This window comes from Oculina patagonica, chromosome 4 (assembly GCF_052425735.1).
Source record: "Oculina patagonica isolate OP01 chromosome 4, crgOcupat, whole genome shotgun sequence".
NCBI classification, from domain to species: Eukaryota; Metazoa; Cnidaria; class Anthozoa; order Scleractinia; family Oculinidae; genus Oculina; species Oculina patagonica.
In genome coordinates, this window is record NC_135761.1 from 5,108,380 (window position 1) to 5,123,978 (window position 15,599).

The following is a 15,599-nucleotide window of genomic DNA, read 5'->3' on the forward strand; positions in this document are numbered from 1 at the left end:
GCCATTGGCTCCGCATGACATCATTAGTTTCTCAATGCCATATTAAGAAAACCGGGGAATACCCCACCAGAAAAGGTCTGATGACTATTAACTTATGCGACTGGTAGGTCAGGCACAACTCTTACTCAGCGATGGCTTCTTGCAGTGCAGTTTTGTGGTGGGCTTGATTAAAATAGCCGGACTGCAAATGAAGGATAAAAGAGAAAATATCATAGGTTGATGGCCTGATATATGGGTTAAAAGCATGGTGAGTTTTTAAGTGGTATCATTAGGATCTCGTCGATAAAAGTAAACTTGCTACTCTTGCCGTCTAGCAGATTTTCAGCCGTTCAATAGTTGAGCTGTTCTTAGGAGCAAACAATGTTATCGGTATTGAATTAACCAGCCAGATTGGTTGAGACTGTTTCAAAAGCCTTAATAGGTACTGATTCTCGGATAGGCGCAAAAATGATTTTCACTTATGTTGCAAAATGTTCGGTTAGACAAAATAGAAATCGTAGAATTATTTATTTTCTGTCTGCACAAAATGTAAATTTCTCTTTTTGTTTACATTCTGCACTGTTACATTCTGCATTCAACGACACTAAATCTTCTCAGTTCATTCATTCGAATCATTAGTTCAGCTCTCCATTCTGAGCTATGTTAGTAAAATGGAAGATGTTATCACGAGGTTTCAAAACGCGGCGGTGAAGGTTTTATTATTGCAATTTGCGCAGGAGGTAGAGGCGAAAGGCCGTAGGTCTCGCCATGATTGTAGCCTCGTTCCATCCTGCAAGTTTTTTCTCTGCTTTCTATCTGCTTTCTCCGTCGCTGCAGGTGTGGTCCTCTTTTTCTCAAGCTGCTATCTTACTCTTATTTATCCTGACAGACCATGCATCAGTTCCATCTTGAGTTCACTTTGCTTCACTGCGGCTACACTAATTTTTAGCCATCTGGTCTTGGGCTTCTGCTGAAACTTGCGAGGAGGAAAGCGTATAGTTTCCTTGATTCGTTTCTTTGCAACTTTCTATTTTTACTCCGTTGAAAGAGCGTCGATCATCGTACTTTTCTCTGCCCGGGACGCGTACAAGCTTGGGTGTCACGCATAGATGCACATAGCCCATTAAAAAGACCTTGATCAGATTTTAATAGTTGTTTGTGAATACCAATCTGCCAACTGATGAACGGGCGGATGGAAGGATGTATTCTTTTCGAAAGCAATTCGAAAGCCCACAACGACCGGCTGTGCAGTCGCACATACTCCTTTGTGAAATTTAGCAACCTATTTTCCAGCTCTTTAATAATTGAATTTATAAAAAAGCAGCGTCACGCTATGTAAAGAGTAAATTTAATATAACTGGATATAACTGGTTTTTTTTTTTTTGCTTTCATTAATAGGAGTCAAAGAACGAAGACTCAGGTAATGAACTATCAAGTCTGTTTGTAAAATTGCATTTCAGTTGCGATGGGATCAATAATGTTTGTTAATTGGATGAACCTAGACGAAATTAAACCGAATAACTCAGAATGTTGATCAAAATAAACATTAGGAAAATGTCTAAAATGAAACCAAATAGAGGTCAGATTATGGTCTTGTATTTTCCTTTGATCATAGACTGACATTACGCACAATGAGGCTTTGAGGCTTTGTTCGAAACCTTTTTACTAAGATATCTTGTAAAAAGGTTTAAAAAAGCTTTAAGGACCTCTCTTGCTAAAATCATTGTGTTTGTTGACTTCCACAGATGACATCGAGTATGAGCGGGCCTTTGCTGCCCTGGATGAGCTCAAACTCGCTCGTTTAAAACCATTTTTCAAGGAGCACTTTCTGCAGGTAACTTTAATGGACTTTAAATCTGTTGCTGTTATTTGTTTGCATCTCTGTTTCTTTGTTCGTTTGTTTGTTTTTTAGTGGCTATAACCTCGCATTTTATTAGGTAGAATCGTTAACACTTTACACTCGGGCTGGGAGGGGGAGCGGGGAGGGGTGCAGGGGTTTAAGTTTTTGTGCAGTGTCCATGTGATTTTTGATATATTTTTGGGCAAGACATTTTCTCCCCGATTCTTAGCAGTGTATACAAATATAAACGTAAATTAACGGTAGAGTTAATGCGTAATTACAATGCAGCTGTTTTCGCATTAAACTCAATTTTAAATAGCATAAATCGCTGAATTTGACAGTTGTGGTGAGCTAGCCCCTTCTAACTTTAATTGGTCAGTTAATGAATATTTCATTGTGTGTGGTTTAACGAAACGGGATATGCCCTGCTCTTGGTACGTAAACTACATGCACTTGCTTAGCCAGGACAAAACGTTCCGAAAACATCCAAGGTGGTTATCGAAAGTGTGACTTGAAGCGAAAAATTCAGTGAAGTTTTTAACTTTTGTCAATAGACAGCCATATGTACATCAGATCGGCTTGAGTGTGAGTCTGCTTGTTTATCTCTGTGAGTACACATTTTCTCTTTTCTGCGGCTCGTATAGAAGAATCATTTTTGGAAATGACTTCCTATGACTTCCTTGTTAGCATTCATTACATGTCATACAAATGTTTCACAAACGTACGGAAGCCATATACCATCCAGTAACTACGTGAAAAGTGAAAGTGAAAGTGAAATAAGACGAATCATGAACAAAATATTTCCCTTTTAAAAGTGTCAAGTGACATTTACTTTAAAACGTTTGTATTTGAATGTGCTTTATAGAGCAGGTATCTAACCTTTTGTTTTCAAACTTGGAACTTAAGAATGTGCTCTTTCTAGTTTCGAGAATTTCTCGTTAACTCAGAGGCTCATGTATTGAAGCGCATGACAGTAATTAAAATTAAGTATAAAAACAAAGGGATTAAAAATTTAATTACAATAATAATAATAATAATAATAATAATAATAATAATAACAACAAAAATAATAATAATAATAATAATAAAAAGGTTCTTATTAATTCTTAATGCCCTTACATGATTAAAAAGAATAAAACGATAAAAGTAAAATTGATGTTAAAAACAGAAAATCAGTTTTCAGTTAAAAAGAGTTAAAATATTAAACTAGCTAAAAATTTAACTAAAACATGCAATTATTAAAATCTATGACTAGGTTAAAAACTGTTACCAAAAGAAATGACAGAAATGTTTTTAGGTTCTTTTTAAAAATCGTTATCACGCTCAAGCTTAGAGAGTCCGTCAAGTGTACTGTTGCAGTAATCCAGGCGTGAAATAACAAAGGCGTTCACGATACATTTGAGATTGTCATAAGACAGATATTTTCTCATTTGACTTATTGACTGTATTGCTAGGATTGCTCTTTATTGGATTTTCAATTTGTTTTATTTTAGGATGCCACTTTGTTTTATATGAAATCCGAAGAAGAACTTAAAAACGTTCTCATCAAGGTAAGAATGGGTTTTTAAATCTACACAGAAACGTTTGCTTTAGTAAATGATGACTTACAATTCAATGGGCAGTCGAATGAGCTTTCTATCTTTTCAGCTGCAGAAAAGTGGATGTGCCCAGCCTAACTAATGCTATGATCGAAACATCGCTTCGGCGCTTCGATAATATTATCAAGGACGGTCACCAGAGAAAAGTGGCTGTTTCTTTGTGGTTTATGATATACATGAGCGCAAACAATAAAATAATTTTTTTCTTTTGTGATCTTTGGGCCTAAGTGGTGGTCACAAAAGAAACAAACATAATGTTTTCACTTTTTATAGTCAACCCTAAAGAAACATTCATCGATAATGATGGTAGTATCATTAATTAAAAGGGACGCTGTCACGGGAATGTTTCAGCTTTTCAGTAAAAAGTGCTAAAATTGGCAAAATTCTCTTGCTCGTACACGAAGTGTACTGATTAAGAACATCAAGGTGAAGATAATGTGAATTGTGTAGCAGAAGGACGATGGGACGACGATGGTAGTCGTTGTAAGTTTTTTTTTTCTGTTTTGCAGGCCACAAGTGCAGAACTTGGAAAACAAAACAACCTGACTTTTTCAAGTCTAGATCAAAAGTTCCTGATGGCATCTCATACATATCACTAGTTTGTAACTTCAGTACACTGGCATAGTAACTTTGAACAAAACTGGACTACTATTCGTAGATTTCTTTAAGTTTTTAGGCTCCTAAATTTTTGAAGTGAAGGTGAATGTATGCATGTCGTGACAGTGTCCTTTATATCAAGCGTCGGACAGCACTGTTTTTACTACTTCTACCGACTTTTGATCATATTAAAGAATGATATCTTAAATGTATTAATAAATTTATGAAAAAACGAACTTCACATGTGCCTGTAAAGTTACTAACAGTTTTCGATTTAGAAACATGTGGAAACTGACGGTTCACTAGTAACCGGCTGAAACTTAATTTCAGCTAAGAGCGGAACTGATTAAGCTATGAGGGGTAATAGTTTTCATAACTATTTAATTTATTCCTTTTCTTTCAACAGGAATTAAAGTTGCCCTTTGGCCAAGGCTTTATATTCAGCAGATTTTGGTTCAACAAGTATCATAAACGTGCAGGTTAGAAAGCTGAGAAAGTCACTCCAGTTGAGAAAATATAAATTTTGTAACATCATCTATCCATGCATCGAGCCATCCATCCCTTTGTCCGTTCGTCGTTCGTTCGTTTGCTCCTTCGTTTGGTCGGACTTTTCGTTTCATCGTCCTTTGATCGAAATCTCTGTGCCGACTTTTAAACCAACTTTGTTTTAGAAGTGTTAATTTTTCTTTCAAAACTACGGTGAGTGTCCTCAGTTTATCTTTCAATCCATCCATCCACCCATTCGTTCGCTCGATCGTTCGTTTAACCGTCTTTTTTCCTTTCTTAATTTTCATTTACTCATGGCATGCATTCATTACTTACTGCGTAACCATTTGTCCAGGTTTCAATTAAGCACAATCTCAGTCATCAGCCGAACACTTGTTTTTGAAGTCAGTGTTGTTACATAAGTTACAAGTAGTGTCTGTTACGATCCCACATGTACCTTGTCTTAACGCTTGTCATCAAACAATTCAGACTGAGGAATCATTTTTGAATTGTCAACAGAAACGTTAGATGCCCCTGGACTAGAAACGCCACCACGTCAAGAAAATGTACAGTCTGAAGAGGTTATAACCTTGAAGAACGCTCATAAAGAGGAAGATGGGAGAAGTGATAGTCCGTTTGACCTGACGCCAACTAAATCGAAAAATGCCGACTCTACACAAGCAGAAAAGCTACCAATGTCCGATCAGGTCGTCGAAACCATCAGCATTAGGTCGGATACTGAGAAATTTGCCATGCAACAACAGGAGAAACAAGCTGAGACCGTCGTGCATTCCGTAGTGGAAGAAACCAGCAAATCAGTCCCTTTTGATGCAACACTCAGTGTTCCTTTGCCAAGTCCAGGCGAATGCCTTGAAAAAGAAGATCTTGGTGAGAATAAGCAAGACTCTGCGGAGCTTCAAAATCAGAGAATCGACGAAAAATGTCAGTCTGGTAAGTGGAAAGAAATACGCAGAATGTCTAATTGATGGAAACTATAGGCTGACAAAGCAACGAATAATCAAACAACGTGGAAGCATGCGCATTGGATTGCTCGGCACTTATTCTTTACACTATGTAGAGTTTTTTTTGTTTTGTTTTTGTTGTCGTTGTTTAGTTGTTGCTCTTGCTGCTAATAACGTTTCTTGTTTAATCACCAGAAACGGAAGAAATGTTAAGTACACCGACGCTGAAAACAGCTGATAGCGCCTTTACCATCGAGATCAAGAACGACGAACCTAAACAAGCGTACTTTACTGGAACCTTGGGCCCCGAAAAGCCAAAGGAGGTTTGCAAAAAAGGACGAACCTTTGAGGTAATCCAAGAGACAGTTACAGTTCAGCGTGATGAAATGGACACCGATGATAGCCGCATCAGTGATTCCAAGGAATTGGCGATCAAAGCAAAGGAACCGGAAAATGATCAGGAAGATACATCGCCTCCCTTAGCTACTACAGTAGATAACAACGCTATGACAACAAACAACGAACGTAGCCCATCAAACGATGATTTGGACATGCACATCCTCCAGACAGGTATTTCAGATGCATATCTAATGGCATTTCGGATATTACAATTGAACTGAATTACAAGTGAACGATCTCTTTTGTGTAAGTGTTCTAAGCTTGGGGCGGAATAATTCATACATATAACATGTTTTGATATCCTTTTAAAGGCAAACTGAAATTCACCATTGGAATGCAAACTCTTTATCAGAGCATTCATTTATGGAGCATAAATTTTGCCTTACAGCACTTTTAAAGCATTCATATATAAAAAAATAACAGAATAAATTCAGGTTCCATAGTTTGATTTCCTTTATTCTGTGGACTTGAATAGATTCCGCTGCACCAGCTGGAAACTCGCATACTGCAGCCAATGTTTGTCAAGAAGAAGGCACAGACCACAATGTAACGGCTTTTTTCCTTGGGAAGAATGTGCTTGATGATCAGGCTGCAGCTGAGAGTGAAGCGTGCAGAACAGAAAAACGCACAGAACACTTATGCACTGATTCCAAACCTTATCAAAGTGGTACGTCAGGTGGGTATGAGAACCTGTTTATGGAGGAATAGTTGTGATATATGAAACGATCTACTCTGTTCAACCCTCTGGACTCCTTAAACTATATGACATGATTCTTGAAGTATTGGATACATAAAAGCACCACAACAGGCAAAGTCTATCGACAATTCCTGGGTACCAATCATGACTTAAAGAAGTCTTCCAACGAGTCCCGTCGGTCATAGAAAATCAACCGTTTCAAAGTTTCGTTGTTTTTCCTAACAGATCACGAAGCTCAAGATTCTAACGGGTCCTCCATCAGAGAGTTTGCAGAGGAAAAGGAATCACCTTTAGCCGTAAATGAGGGGGTTGTCCAAGTCACTACTGTTGCTGCTCTGTGTGAAGATCTGCATGAAAACGAAACAAGCAAAAGTGAAAAACCCGGCAAAGCTTTGAAGACGACAATCAACCAGTCCAATGTTCTGGGTAAGTTCTGCTCGTGAGAAATTGGGGATTATTGAAATACTTGTCTCAGGGATTTTTTGTGCCAAGTACTAGTCAGTTTAATGCTATGAAAGCTGCACTAATTGCTTTCCTTGATTGGTTTCATTTAGGTGTACAAGTGGGTGCAGGTCAATTGTTAGGGCATCAATCCCGGCACAATGCTGGGGCTGTAACCTGCGATCGAGTAGACACCTAAATGGGATGGAAGATTAGTACTTGATAGGTTCTCGTCGAAAACCCTTGCTTCAGTCATATCAGAACTCTATATGCGTGCAATATACGTAGTATGTAATATTTTGTTTTGGTTTTTTATTATGATTTACTTGCCCACCAAAGGTATTCTTTCTCAGTGACCAACTGCATGTTTTGATTATAACTCGGGAACGCAATTTAATGCGTGCCTGATTTCGAATTCCCTTCCTTTAAAAACAACCAATTCCTTCTATTATATGAATTAATACTTTAGATCATGAAGTCCAAAGTTCAAGCGACGAAACAGCAAACGAGAGTCAAGAAAATACCACAAAAGGTAACGCAGTAAATGGAAAGGTAGTTTCTACGGAAACTGTTGTCGATGATCAGCCTGAAGATAAGACATGCATAGCCGAGCAAACTGGCTCTTTCATTGAACAGACGGAGCTTCCTGCCTTGTTGGCCGACTCAGTGGGTTCGAATAAAGAAGATAACCCTCGCCGATCAAATGCAAAGAAAGGCGGAAAGAAGAGTAGGAACAAGTCTAAATTAGTGGGAATTGTTGAAAGCCACGAACAGAGTGAGAAAGAAAAGACATCTTTAGAAGAGAAAAGTGAGTGATTATTACATTGTCCAACCACTACAAAATATGCATAATATCTAATTTAATTTCTAGTCCGTGAGGCCTGGGAGTTGAATGTTCTTGGATTTTCTAGCTGGATGTTAAAGATGATTAAAGAGACAGGAATGCTTAGGGAGTAAAGATTTATTATCCGAATTTGAGAGCTTTTGTTACCTTTCCGAAAATCGTAGCTGTATTTTTCCATACCCAAAACAACATTTTTAACAACAGGTGTTATATATTTCCCATGTTACAAATTTTTGAGGGGAAATCTCACTTAAGAAAATCTGAGAAGATAGCAAGCATTCTGAACAGATATTCACCGAAATGATTCGTTGGGTGCCCCTGTATTTAGTTAATTGCGAATCTCCAGCAAGAGAGTGTTTCAGTAGCAACGCGCAAGCGACATCATCATCATCATCATCATCATCCTGATCTATCCTAATGGTATATTAGTGTCTAGGTTGTTTGCTGGATTTCACATTCTTATCTTCAAATGTATAAGTTTTTTTAAAGAAACAAACAAACGTCTTTACATAGCTTATCAAAGGTCACCAATTTTTATTTTGTAAATTTTATTTTGTGGGTTGTATTTTGTTGCAATCATATCCTACATTTATATGCGTTTAAACATTCAATTTCTGTCAGAAACATTCGTGTTTCATTATTTCGTATGGACGGCTGTGAATGGAGGAATGATTGCGTTGTTTTTATGTTTTCCACCAAGGCCTGGCATCGAATGATTCAGACGAGTACCCAAAAGGAGGTGAGAAGGAGCTCGACTTTAAACAGGAAAATATAGCCGGCGAGTTTTTAAGAGGGGACACCACTTTGATTGACGAAAACAGCAATATCCTAGACATTGAACCAACTGCAATGAAGACCGCAGCAAGTGACGTTGCTATCTCAGACACGGCCGAACCATTAGCATCAAAAGAAGAAAGTTCTGGTTCAGAGAAAACACTTACTGAAACAGTCCTCCCCAGTCACGATGCAAAGGAAAGTAGGCGCACCTCCTTTGAACAACAAATCCCAACAACAAGTTCCAACCAAGGGATTGAACGAGAAGGAAAAAATACCTTACTGGAAAAAGAAAGCTACCAGGAGGTTACTGAATCGGTTTTTAAGTGTAAGTATACATAAACAACATTTAATTGAATAAGTACTCGTGGTATTTATTACAATCTCATTTTTTTCTTTTTTTTCTTTTTAAAATCAGAAAAGTAGGGTCAATTTTGGACAATTAATTGTAGTCTCTGGTGTCCAAATTAGGGGCGCTTTTTCCAGGGAAGGCGCTTAATTGAGGAAAGTATTTTTGCAGTTACAGGTTATTTGATTCTCTTCTGATTGGTACCTATTCAGTTTAAGATGCTTGCATCTAAAGGTGCAACAAAAATAAAAGGTCACCCCTTGTGTGCATGTGACGCATAACAGAGATATTTCTGGTTAATAGCTTTCCAGGATGTATAAAAGAAGTACAGTTATGGTTTCAAGCTAGAAGCAAAAATTTTAGTTTTTAAGACACTCATGTCAAAACTTTGATGCAGGCAACCCAAGGCCGTTTGGAGTCAAAGGGAAGGACATCTCTTATCAGAAAGGCTTCGTCTTGGATGCAGAAGAGAACAGGGAAGTGGAATTCAAATCTCTTACAAGTGCACAACCCTTAACACTTCCTTGGAAAATCATGGACAAGGCCAAAAAGTTCATCTGTGGCTGCTTAAATGCTGATAGTAAAGGTATCATCTATTTTGGAGTTGGCGATTGTCAAGAACAATGTTCAAAGTTTAAACGAGGCGAGGTTCTTGGGCTTTACGTGGAAGACGTCATAGATGACATAGTGAAGGCTTTTCAATTTGTCCTTGATGACCACATTAAGAGCGACGACGGCACGCTTCAAAAAGGAGGAGATCAGAACTGTGTCAATTTAGAGTTCATTCCTGTAACAAGTGAGGGAAGCCCCACAAAATTGTATGTCGTCGAAATAGAGATTACTCGAGATTGGAAATTGTGCAAGGACAATGTTTACTATAGCAAACGCTGGACTGAGAAACGAGGAGTCAATATTGATAAGGATTCTTCCATAAAGAAAGCGCTGAGTGACTTTTACAAAGTACACAAAGACGAATTTGATGACGTTGCTGTTCGAACAAATGGCGCATCCAGTAGTGTGAAGCAGCATGAAGTTAACAGGCAAGTGAAGGAACCTCTAACGGCAAAGTACAAGGAATGGAAGAGAGAGGCAAAGCTTGGTAAGTTTTTTCTATTTTTCGTTGTACTCTGAATTAGGGCGGTTTTACGTTATTGAAGCCTATTAACTATACTTACAGTAACTGTAAACTGAACACCGAAAGTGGAAAACAATTTTCTCTACATTCAAACATCACTCGTACACAAGAAAAAAAGCAGTCGTTTCCTTTTCAGTGCAGTCGTGTTATCAAGAGATACAGAAATAATTATTTGCCCTGTTTTCCTAATTTAATGCAGCCTTGGTTTTAGTAAAGGGTAAAATGCCAGATTGGCAGCCAAATAAGATGAGAAAGATGCAGGTCAGTTTAAAAGACCTTTATACTTATAATACTGATAGGTGGGACGCTTTGAATTAAAATAACAATCTTACTTGGTGTTTTTGTTCACATTTAGGCATAAGTGAGGCAGCTGAAGGTAAGCACAATTCGTGGTTTGTATTGGTTATGCATGGGAATTCAAAAATATTCATTTCAATATTTGCACTGTATAATATTACCTAGCTTTACATTTCTAAAAACGGTGCTTTGGATTGAAATAGAATCATTTACAACCAAACCGACGCTCCCTCTTCTCACTGCCACAGGGCCCATCCCGGATGACTCCGACACCAAGAGGTTTAGTACACTGGTAAGAGATCGATTACGTGACATGAACTTCAAAGATTTCGGCTACATTCTAATTGCCAACAAGTTACCTCCCCAGCACAGAGGAACACCACATTTGGCCTTCCTGCAAAACATCCCTTGGCTTGCAGTATTTGACTTGTTTGATGCTGCTTCGAAAAAAGATGGCTTGCACTATGTTTGCAACGAAACAACAGACGCACCAAGAGCAAAACTAAGAAGCCTCGATGACTTCAAAGAAGTTTCATCTGATTGGATATCTGGAAAGGATTTTACCCTTCCAACCAGAGGAACCACCTGGATTTTGAGCAATGAAGAAATGCAGAAAGGAGATTGGATAAAATGTTCCAGAGACTGTTTCTATCGAGCTCTCTCCGCGTACAAGCTCTGTTTTCCTCCTGGACGGCTTTTGTGCGTCTTTCTTGGACTTGGTGAGAACGCCGTTCAAGAGATGGTGGACATGATGGAGTGCTGTTTCAGCATCTTTGGAAATTTAGCGAGTAGCTGTATCACCATTTTAAGCGAAAGCAAGAATGTGGCAGAGTCGCTTATAAAGGCTTCGAAGTCTTCACTGCAGAAAGAACTCAAGGAATGTTCTGTTACCGGAATTCCCTGGAGGCTGCTTAAAGAAATTGTTCGTGAAATGGTTGGGCCGACCAAGTTTGAAGAAAGAGGAGCTACAACTGAACTTCCCTTTTTTACTGGTCAGCTCAAAGAAGTTTTAAACAAAGTGATCCATTCATGGGATGACCTTGAAGTGTACAGTCCAAATCCTCGACTTCCAAGTTTAGCAGAGGATATCGAAAAAGCAAGGAATGCCTTTTACAAGGGCGCCCAAGCAAGCCAAACAAATTTATTCCATAACCATTGCATCCCACGAACGCTCGAAGAAGAGACGAGTCTAAAAGTTGAGCATGCTTTGAAGTCCTTGTACATGTCTAAACCTGCTAAGGACCTTGGCTGTCACGTGAAGACCGTCACTGTTCCCTACGAACCGGGATCAGGTGCAACAACCATGTGCCGCAGAATCCTGTGGAACAAACGTAAGGCATATCGCTGTGCCGTCGTCAAGGCAATAACACCGGCTACGGATTACCAAATCGACCAACTCCAAGGAATCATTTATGACGAAAAGAACATAAGCTTTTCGCCTCCTGCTTTAGTCCTGGTCGATAACTTCCCTGAGAACGAGACGAGACGTTTAACGGCAGAGATTATGAAAAGGCAGACTAAGTGCGTCATTCTATCAACTTTCCCTATTGGGAAATTAAGCACCAACTCCGACTTCGACATAACTACACTGCGACAACTAGATGAGAAGGAGTTGAGCCTCGTGAAAAATATTCTAATCAACATCACGAGTGACAGTGAACGAAGAAGGGGAGCAGAAGAGGTACTTGAAAGGGAGAAGCGTTTCATTTGGTTCGGATTGGAGCTTTTCGGACGAGACTACGATAAGATCGAGAAAAGGCTTCAGAACCATATCAATAGTACCCTCAACTTTCTGGGCGATTCTCAAGAAATTCATGAGATGGTCCTAAATTTCTGTTGCTTTCTTCATTATTACAGCGACGGACGCGCTATCCTCCCCCACCCAGTTGCCAGTGACTTTCTTTATGAAGCCAGCAATGAAACCGAAGAAGCATGCGCATTAATGCAACATATTCACAAGATCTTTGGTGGCCTTCTGCTTGAAGGATTCAATGAAACAAATGGTTACTACGGCTGGAGACCAGCACATTCTCTCGTCAGTGAGGTTGTTACGTCGCGAATAAGCATCGAAAACACTGCGATACTTCTTTTGGAAAAGGTCCACAAAGGAAAAGCCTACGTGAACAAGTTTCTGAAGGAGCAAGTTTTCAAGCTATTCTTGGATCGCAAGAGAATTTCGGATCCAGTTTTTTTGGCGAATCTAGCAACAGATGATGGTACTATTGATTCTGACTTTGAGAGCGAGGTCGTTGGCTTTTATGAAGTGCGTACAAGGTATTCTCCTTTGATAGTGGATATCTTGGAAGGGGACAATGGCATTCGAGGCGCCCTCAGATTACTCATTACAATCTGCGAGAAGGCCTCCCAAACGGAGGAGAATGCATACGCTTGGCAACAGTTGGCTCGATTCATGGGTTATGAGATGCGTGCGAATGAAATGGACTCAACTGATGAGATGCATCATCGTCTTCACACGACTATGATCAAAGAAGGAGACCTCAAACTGCCCATGCCAGAAACTGGTATTGAAGCAGCACACGTTGCGGTGGATATCGCCATAAATGAGCAGCCTAAGTACAGTCATCACTACGTGACCAAAGGGGTTTTGTACCTCCTGCAACTTAGAGATTTCAAGCCAGAGGAACTGCCTAACCTTTCTTGCTCTTTGCCTGCAGTGATTGACATATGTCGCAAAGCACTGGATGTGTATGACAAAGCACTAAGCACTACGCATGCACTAAACCACTACTCTATGATTGGAAAAATTCAAGCAATCGTATCCCTACTTAAAATTGTCAAAGGATTACCTTTCTTTCGTCCCGAGGGTGAAAGTTTTACAAGGTATTTGAAGACATCCGAGATTCCTAGAGAGATGGAAGACGCCTTGACACAGGAAGAACACAGCTACCTTCAGGGACTCAGCACTACGACACTTAATCTTTTCAATGAGCTCTTCCGGGATGTTAAGCTCCGACAAATGACCACTTACGACGAAAACGCAACCAGAGGCTTAAATAATGCTAAAATAAGGGCATCTAAGCTGCGACGAACCTTTTACGAGGTTACTGGTTTCGACAGAAGTGAGCTTAGTGACGTGGAAGTTCCAATGCTTTCATCGCCTTTACCGAGGGATGCACCCGCTCTTTACCAACAGATTGTACAAGACATCCTTTTCAAGCATGACGAGACCCCGTACAGCTCGTGGGCAAACCTAAGTGATGGAGATGTGTCGTCGATTTACAACTTGCTCAGAGCACTTTGTCTTCGTGGTTATGGGAGCCACGATGATCTGTTAATTTGCTGTAAGGCATGTTTACGTCTGAATGAAAGACCAGCCGTTGATGAACTGGACAAAATTGTTAGCAAGTGGGTTGCGAAGTATCCCAATTCTGAATGGGCTCACCTTTTTAACTACATGATCCACTTTCCAATTCCTAATGGAAGCCTCGCTGCCTTCAGCCATTCCGCAAAGGTATCGATTAAAAAGTGTGACAAAATTGTTCGAGAGAAGACGGGAATAGGATTTCGGAAATCTGGCGCTGAGTACTTTCTTGGAAAAGGAATTGGGTTGTACGCCATTGCAAACAGTCAAGAATTTCGATGGCTAGAAACAAAGCGGGAAAGTAAGACTGACTTTTGGAGAAGTAAGGAGATCTCTGAGAAGCTGGAACGCGTGTGCGGCCAGAAAGACGTCAACTTCAAAGGTGTTATAACGTACCAAGGAATTCAACTACGTTTTGATGACACACGTTACCCAAAAGAAAGTAAAGACGACTTGTGGTTCTACATTGGCTTTTCTGTTGCTGGTCCCTATGCGTATGATCCCGTCGACAATGACACCTACGACATCATGAAACGCAAAATCAGTGAAAGTGTATCACCCGATTTTCCATCATTCGATGCTGCAAATCCTAAAGATACCTATGACACAAATGTCTCAAGAAAGGGCATTATTCAATCGAAGGTAGGAGGGAGATATTCAATCACACAAAGAAGTCAAGGGTTAAACGCGGCTAAGGTCGAAAACCTAGGTGTCCTATCAGAAGACTTTCCTGGATTCGATTGCAGTACTCCCCAGCTGCAAGTAGAAAAACCGACCAGCTCCTCCATGCCACAGTTTCTTAACACGGAACCCAGTGGTTGTCCCGACGGTCCGACAATGGTTTCAAATTCCATCTTGTCTTCAAGCTCCAAAATGTTTCCAAGTATGTCATCTTGGGTCAGTGCTGATAACCTCCATCACCCAACTACATCATCAAAGCAGGTTTCATACGCTTTTGTCCTTCAAATTGAAAGCGAAAGACGAGAGAAAGAGATAACAAACGCCGCGAAAATGCAGCAGCCAGGTGAAGCTTGCAAAGACACCTATGACGCGTTTGTTTCGCGGAGGAGAAAAATGGGGGAACTGAAATATTCAATCACGAAAAGAAGTCAATCTCCAGACGAAGCTAAGCCCGAAAACCAAGATGTCCTATCGGATGACGTTCTTGGCATTCCATACAGTACTCCCCCATTGCAAGCAGAAAAACCAATCAGCTCCTCAATGCCACATTTTCTTAACGTGCTACCCAGTGGATGTCCTGAAAATTCGGCAAAGGTCCCAAACTCCACTTTGTCCTCAAGCCCCAGAGGTTTTTCAAGTATGTCATCTTGGGTCAGTGCCGATAACCTCCATCACCCAGCCACATCATCAAGGCGGGTGTCGTATGCTACTGCTCTACAAAATGGTAGCGCCAGACTGGAGGAACAGACGACAAAGGCCACGAGCATGCAGCAGCCAGCTGGAGCTGGCAGTTTGTCCCTTGCGAAAGATCGCCACTGGAAAAGCATACAAGGTACTCGAGGAAATCAAAAGAAAGCATTTCAACCCAGGTACGTTGACAAAACAGGAAAACTTCACCATGGTTCTTGGGTTCTTGGAGCTGAGAAGTCGAAGGAGTGCAAGATTCATACAAGCCTAGGCTCTGACATTACATCAACAAGCCGTTGTCCATTTGCACATTCGTGGAGAGGCGATACTCTTCAGCATGTGTGTATAAAGTGTACGCGAAGTAACAAGCCTGTTTGCAAAGAAAGGAGAAATCACGAAACGTTTATTTGGAACTTAGGTCCCTACTATAAGGAGGATGGGACGATCTGGAAAGACCCGCAACAATAAATGAAACACTTTGACACTGCATGAACTACTTCACGTTGTAAAT

General features: G+C 40.1%; 1 protein-coding gene across 3 annotated transcripts; it reads left to right on the forward strand.

The window, feature by feature from the left end:
- Positions 1 to 91: 91 nt before the first annotated feature.
- LOC144649210 (uncharacterized) lies at positions 92 to 15,593 on the forward strand. 3 transcript variants are annotated; one of them, XM_078508669.1, is made up of 14 exons: positions 92 to 247; positions 1,378 to 1,399; positions 1,725 to 1,813; positions 3,313 to 3,369; positions 4,421 to 4,493; positions 5,020 to 5,451; positions 5,658 to 6,032; positions 6,337 to 6,537; positions 6,784 to 6,984; positions 7,469 to 7,807; positions 8,544 to 8,945; positions 9,364 to 10,065; positions 10,457 to 10,477; positions 10,647 to 15,593. In XM_078508669.1, the coding sequence occupies exons 1-14, from the start codon at positions 245 to 247 to the stop codon at positions 15,554 to 15,556; spliced, it is 7,827 nt and encodes a 2,608-aa protein (XP_078364795.1). In that variant the 5' UTR covers positions 92 to 244; the 3' UTR covers positions 15,557 to 15,593. The 3 variants fall into 3 exon arrangements, with proteins under 3 accessions (XP_078364795.1, XP_078364796.1, XP_078364798.1); XM_078508670.1 differs by having other exon boundaries at positions 6,337 to 6,528; XM_078508672.1 differs by lacking the exon at positions 6,337 to 6,537.
- Positions 15,594 to 15,599: the final 6 nt, after the last annotated feature.